At 36.1% G+C, this 7554-nt stretch overlaps 1 protein-coding gene across 1 annotated transcript; it reads right to left on the bottom strand.

Moving 5' to 3' along the window:
• Positions 1–602: 602 nt before the first annotated feature.
• Positions 603–1880, bottom strand: LOC120010492 (probable aspartic protease At2g35615). The gene has a single exon (XM_038861283.1). The coding sequence runs from the start codon at positions 1878–1880 to the stop codon at positions 603–605; it is 1278 nt and encodes a 425-aa protein (XP_038717211.1).
• Positions 1881–7554: the final 5674 nt, after the last annotated feature.

Here is a 7554-nt window from a genome sequence, read left to right as displayed (position 1 = left end):
TTAGGTTGCACTATTTATGCCTTATGAGCCATTTGACATAGGCCACATGGCTATTTAATTTTCACATATTTAGCAAGTATACTGAGTTAGTGTATCAAACCCATATGTTTGACCCAAAAACTGACTGTAATAACCGAAAACTATTGGACGGTTTTCATATCAAGATAAATGTGTGACCATCAGTTGTTGGTTTTCTATATCTAAAAAAATCGAAATTTCAGTTCGAGTGTTCCAATGTAAAATAACCGACCAAATCGATCGATAGACAGCCTTAATTACAGGTATAGCATGAGAAATCTCATTGTATCCCAAAGAAGTCGAGCCAAGAGATTTTCGATGCACCGATTATAAAAACGAAGAACTTCAGAGGGCTCGAACCTACTTAAAGAGAGCGTGACACGCGTGCCTCATACTACTATGGTCGAGTTTCTATTTTCTGTTTTTACGTTATTATTGTAATTATGTACTAACAACATGTAAGCATATTTTTTTTCACATCTCATAATCTTCTTCATAGTAAGTCAATATAATGATACAAGATCATCACACTTTACAGAACTTGATAAGAAGTATTGAAAAAGTGCTATATATAGATTTCATGTTTAAAATTCAGTGCAATCTGCTGGAGCAAAAGAGACTTGTTGTTCTTGAAGGTCATACTCCACCTGAAAGTTTATTTGTGCCACATTCCCAATAACGGAAAAACCATTGCTCGGAACAATCATCATACAAATCACATCTTTTTGTCTTTCAAATGTGTTTGTATGCGGTAAATGAAGGTTTGCACCACTGAAGTGGAATATCATTTCTGGGAGGTCCTTCTCTTCTATAGATTCTGCTTCATAGCACAAGTTGAGTCTTTTAGTCGGATCTGGTACTGAATCGGCACCAATTACTTTCTTAACTTCAGCTTCAATGTCCTTGTATATGCTTGATTCCAACATTGTTAGGGTTGTTCCAGAATCGATTACGATATTACCCGGACTTTGGTGTATGTCTATTCTTGTGCCTATGACACTGATCCCTTCGAGTGTAAGGTGGTATAAGGCTAGATCATTTTTATGCAAAAATGGAGTTGAAACTCTTTTTACCTCAGAAATCTTAGCTCCAGTTCCAAATTTAAGCTTACTATTAGTCGTCGCGTATCGTTGAAGTAAGCAATATGAGAATTTGTTTTTAATTTCGGTTTTAAGTTGAGAAACCAGTGACAATATTCCTGTTCCAAACCCTACAATACCTTGAAAACGGTTGGAAAATCCATGATCTATATTACCACATCCGAACACTGATTTGGTGAAAGATTTCGATCCACCATTGGTGGTATTTATTGTAAAGGTCTCTTTGCTCAAAACTCCTAATGTGTATGCATTTCCATAACTAAAATTGTACTTGCACTCATCTGAGTTCCCACGTTCTTTTTTGGGAAGAACATTGCAAAACTCAGTTTGATAACGAATCTTAACATAGGTGGAGGACCCTTTTGGATTAAAAAGTTGTGCGTTCTTATGGTGTTTTTTCTTACCATCTTGACACCGTACCCATATAAGATTACTACCTGTGTCTGCAGCAGGAAAGACTTCAATTGGTGGGGAACCGATATACATCTTCATGAGATAATCAACCCTATTTGGAATCATCACAGATGAAAGTTCTTTCTTTTCCATATGCATCGATGAATATAAGTATTTGACTCGATTGAAGGAACGGACAATACCTTTGCCTAAGTGCTCGGATGGAGAGATAGATTGGTTGTAAAACGGGGATAGTGGCGAATCACGATGAATAAGATCAATGCTAAATCCATCGTCTATGACTTCCGCTAGAGATTGAATAGACTTCTTGGACAAAATGAAAATTAACACAAAGCTCAACTGATGCATTATTGAATTAAATTCGTTGTTTTGTTAGTTTATGTCAAATGTCATCTATATATAACAAAAGCTCCGGCATTCGATCTTAAAGAGACAAAACATTTGTATCGTTATTTATGGATGTTCAGTTTTTTTTAACAGAAGCTTTGTTTATTGTCTATGCAATACAGCTTTGTTTATGGATGTTCATTTTATTTTATTTTTTAAAGATGCTTTGCTTCTTGTCTATGCAAAATAGCCGATCCATCGAACACCTTGGTACAAACCCCACATTTTAAATGTTAAAATATGGTATAAATATCATAACAGCCGGCAACCAACATTCGAAGTTTTTATATTTTAAGATGCATTGCTTATTGTTTATGCATTAGCTGTGCCATCGATAGATTTTGGAATTACTTGAAGCTAATAATGTTAATGAGTAAAATTAAATATGGAAAATATGGAAAAAAAAAATGGGAAAAAAGAGAGAGAGAGAACAATTGATCACATATAGACCACCGCCCTACGAGGGAAGGATAGGGAAATTAGAAATGTTTTCGATGATGTGGTTCTTATGCTGTCATTTCGTTGTTTATATTCCAAGGTAAGCATACATAGTGGTAATCGTTAGTGGTAATCGTATTGGGTTATTCGATTCCCGTAGATACATCGGGTCTATATTGGTTTGTTTCTCCCTTGGGTCTTCTCACTTAATGTTACTTGAGCCCAAAGGAAAATGTCTTGTTAGTTAGAGGTGTGGGCTTGGCTTTATATATAAGAGAATCCACATCCTTTATCAATGTGGGATATCTCGTTAACAAGAATGAGCCAAGCTGGTTGAAGTGAAATATTCGCAAGCGCACAAATCACACAAATAATAAAGAGATGAGTAAATTATCGTTTCCACTAGAGATGTGTTGGCAATAGAAATCAATGTCAAACAAGCAACAATTATGTAAATTGGATAAAAAGGATGAGTGGTTGTTTTTTGATTTTAACCAAACTAATTAAAAAGAACAAAGACAAATCAAACATAAGTATGTAATCGAAGATGGAAGACACTACGGTACTTAACTTCACCTCACCTATCCAATTCAATTCCCTTGATCCCTTAATCCCTAATTCATCTCTCAATAATGACAATCGATTTCCAAACCTATTCAATGTTCTATTCCTAGATATATCAAACGTATTTTCAATATAAATCCCTATTATTCCTAATAATCAGATTAATATATCAAAAACCCATTAAGAACTATGGAAATCATTTAACGATTGCATAAGTCATAAACCTATATTCTTATGGTTCATGCACCCTATGTCATCTATGGCTAGAGGCAAACCCTAGATATCTCCTTCCGGTCTCAATCTAGGCAACAAAGCATTTAGATGGTGATCAAACATCCAAAAGCATTAAGCACACCCATAGACAATCAATAAGAGAGAGAAATCAAGAAATAAGGAAACCAAGTTTATTGAATCTTCAAGGTTTGGTTACATTAAGACAAAAGAAATCTAACCACTCATGGAAGCAAAATACATCATTAAACAAAGGAAATCAACCATAGGAACTAGGATAGAAAAGGAGAGAGAAAACCCTCTGGTAGACCCTCTTCTTCTCCAAGCTTCAATGGTGGCTTCAAGCTCTCCAATGGTGGTAGAATGTGTGAGGAGAGTCCTGTGAAACCCTAAAAACTACCTATTTATACCTCCCTAAACTCCTATGTCGTTTCTCATACAAATTAGGGTCGTTTTGGTTCGAACCCACTTGAATTCAGAGTTTTTTCGAGAAATTTACTGTGTTGTGAATAGTAACTCCGATCAATCGGAAATACAATCTGAAATTTTTGAACTTTACATGGTCCGATCGATTGGGACCCAATTCCGATCGATCAGGATTTGCCTCGGCTATTATTTTCTCCTTTCTTCAATCTTTGATCCGATTTGACTCTTTTTCGTCTGATATGCTCCTAGGCACCTGCAATGTGCAAATATATAATTCTTAGGTAATATCGATCCTCAATTTACTCAAAGAACCATGAAATACAATGTAAAAGGTGTGTAATTATATGTATATAATTAACACAACACTGATTATACCTTCAAACTCAAACCCAAACCCAAACCCAAACCCAAACCCTTTCTGATTTTTAGGATTCACAAGTTTGAGAGCAATTGCGTTGTTGTGTTGTTTGTCCATAGCGAGGCATATATTGAAGGGTTTCATACATAGTCGGTGGATTGGGATTACTTGGGATTTAAGTCAAAATTTCAAACTCGTTTGGGCTTCATTGGGCTTGGAAATCACCTTGTTGGGCCCAAACTAAAATAGATTTTGCCGCACAAAATGACAAAACATGTGAGTTAATGGAGTAAACTTTAAAACAAAACAAAACAAGAAATCATCCTTTTTCTTTTTTAGGTTATAGACTCCAGAGCCCAAATGCATTTGAACAAATTATTTCAAGTTTGTATTTTTTTACTATTTTTATAACTACAATCCAATAATCAGTACACCCAATAGGCCCAATGGGCCAGCAATGTTCCAGAATATGTGACTTAATGGAGTGCACTTCAAAAATAATGGTCACTGTATCTTCGACAATCTGACATGAACATTGATTTTTTTATTGTCAGATTGACTTTGACCTCATAAGAGTCTAACAAAAAATGGGATACAAGATTTTCCCTATTTTAATTAAAAATTTATTTTTGGGTGAACATCACTCCAATCATATACCTTATTTTAACATCAAATCTAATACTTCAATATTTTTCAACAATAAAAAAAAAATTAATATGATTTAGGAGAAATTTTCTCTACCCACTATTTGTTGTACCAAAAACCAAAAAATAAAAAATGGGTATGAATATAGGATATCGGTTGGAAGTATGGAAAATAAAAAAGCATGACCTAATATAGCTTTTTACCTATTATAAGGTATGCATTGGACATGCTCTAACTGGCCAAGGCCACAGCAGTAGAGCTGTTTCTAATTCACAACATTCTTACTCAAATTCATGTGGTGGTGACAGATACGGAGTTTTCTGATACGATCTACAAGCCTCTTTCATGAAGGCTAATGTTGATAAGTTGAAAATAATTCAACTTGGTCTCACAATCTCCGACAGGTTTGGTAATCTCCCCGATTTTGGAATGAAATTTTGTTATATATGAGAATTTAATTTCAGGGATTTTGATATTGAATGCAATCCATATGACCCTTCCTCAATTAGGCTGTTAGAAAGTCAGGGCATTGATTTCAAGTATAATAGGGTAAAAGGGAATGATTCTCAATATTTTGGAAAGCTTTTTTTTTTTTTTTTGAAGTCTAATATTGTTTTGAGCAATTTGAGAAAGGCTTGGTTGACGTTTCATGGTAGCTATGTTTTTGTATCCTTAATCAAGATCCTAACTTATCAGCAATTGCCACATCATCTAGATTTATTTCTACAGCTAGTGCGAGGTTACTTTGGTATTTGATTTTATTACTTGAAATCTATTTCTAGTTCTTATTGTAGGCTTTATGATAGACTTGAGAGGGTGGCCAAGGAGCTCAAGGTCGAGAGAGTAGCTGAAAAGAGTTATGAGGACATGTGGCTCAAGTTGAGTCAAGTAGTTCTTGTTGGAGCAATTAGAGCTTGTGCAATTTTATTTTGTAGTAGACTAGTGATCGCTCATGCGCTATTCATAAGGAATAGGATTAGCGCTCACACGCTAGTTGGAAATTGAGCGCAAGATAGAACTAAATTGGCATGCTAAGCACACTTAATTGGGCCTCACATGTCATAGTTATTTTTTATCTTTTAAAGTCTTCGCGAACAGAATAGTTCGGTCTGAGTCTTTTGTTTTAGGTATTACGAGAGACACAAAGAGAGAGAAAGAGAGGCAGTGTTCAAGGTGCCAATTCTTGTAATCTATTGCAAAGATCATAGTGGATAATTATTGGGCGTAGGATCTCACATTGAGTCCAAACCAAGATAAATATGTGTTCTTCCTTACTCTTTATTTGTTGTTATACTTGTTTTTGGTTATTGTTTTTTTTCCTTGATCTGCTTGGGTGGAATCACTACAAATTAGTGTCATAGCGAGGTTGGATAGTTGTTATGGTTGATTTGGGGAGGGTTGGTCTGTGAATTATTGAAGTCTTTACCAGTGCACTATAGGTATTTGAAAAAAGTCTTGAGATGACGAATCCTATTTCAAAAGTAGAGATTAAGAAGTTTGATGGGTCGAATGATTTTGGGTTATGAAAGACAAAAATATTTGCTTATCTAGGGAACCTCGGTCTTGATAAAGAACTTTGGGTGAATCAAAATTGCCCACCACTATGGATGATAAGAAGAAAAAAGAGGTGCTCAATCAAGCATATGACACCTTGATTCTCAGTCTTAGTGATAAGGTGTTAAGAGATGTGGGTAAGACGAAGTCAGCAACTAAGATATGACTCAGACTTGAGACTCTTTTACATGACGAAGAATCTATCAAACCGATTGTATCTCAAGGCGAAGTTCTTCAGGTTTAAGATGGCAGAGGGTAGAGACTTGTAGGATCATGTTAATGAGTTCAGGGGTGTTTAGACTTGGAGAAACATTGAGGTCGAATATGAGGATGGGGATAAGGCTTTGATGCTGTTACACTCATTGCCTAACTCCTATAAGACGTTTGATCTTGAAACATGGTAGAGAGACTATTGCACTAGAGGATATTGTAGGTACCCTGAACTTAAAGGAGCAACAACGAAATAGTGAAATCCACGAGTAGAGTGGTGATGGATTAGCTATTAGAGGAAGGTCTAACACGAAAGAACCGAAAAGAAAGCAAAAGGAAAGGTCTAAGTCTAGAGGTGGCAAGAAGGTGAAGTGCTTCTATTGTCATAAGAAGAGTCACATCCGTAGACTTTGTCACAATAGAAAATAGGAAAGAAAGAAATCAGAAGATGATAGTGAAGCAACTATAGCTGGACAAGAGGGTTACGAGAGTTCTGATGATCCGGTTGTTACAACGAATAACTCGAATAGACAGTGGATTATGGACTCAGGATGTTTATTCCATATGACACCTAATCAGGGTTGGTTTGAAAGTTAAAAAGAGATTGAAGTAGGTCAAGTGTTACTTGGAAACAACAAACCTTACAAGGTAGTCGGTATTGGGTCACTGAGAATCAAGATGCATGATGTGATCGAAAGGATCCTATCGGATGTTTGACATGTGCTTGAACTCAAAAGGAATCTAGGTTCGCTCAGAATGCTGGATCAACATGACTTCCATTACAAGGGTGATAAGGGGATGTTAAAGGTTGGGGAGAGGTCATTGGTTGTGATGAAAGGGGCTACGAGACAAGAGTCTCTATATTCTTCAGGAGAGCATTGTAATAGGTGTTGCGACAATAGTGACCGAATCTCAATGTTCTTTGGCAACTTTGTGGCATAGAAGGCTTGGTCGGTAAGTGAAAAGGGACGTCATGAGTTGCAAAAACAAGGGTTGCTATGTGGAGATAAGCTTGACAGTATAACGTTATGTGAGAATTGTATTATATGTGAGGCTACACAAGTAAAGTTTGGCATGTCATCAAATGTTACTAAGGAGACATTGAGCTACATTCACTCGGATTTATGGGGGTCAACTCCTCACGAGATTCTAGGCGGTGGAAGGTACTTCATTTCTTTTATTGATGACTGTTCTAAGAAGGTTTGAGTC

This window comes from Tripterygium wilfordii, chromosome 12 (genome assembly GCF_013401445.1).
Source record: "Tripterygium wilfordii isolate XIE 37 chromosome 12, ASM1340144v1, whole genome shotgun sequence".
NCBI lineage: Eukaryota > Viridiplantae > Streptophyta > Magnoliopsida > Celastrales > Celastraceae > Tripterygium > Tripterygium wilfordii.
The sequence above is the reverse complement of the archived record's forward strand: the minus strand, read 5'-3'. Positions and strand labels throughout refer to the sequence as shown.

What these genes read in the sequence shown, in the direction of transcription:
- LOC120010492 (XM_038861283.1), bottom strand. Translation starts at nt 1,880, where the DNA reads ATGCATCAGTTGAGCTTTGTGTTAATTTTCATTTTGTCCAAGAAGTCT.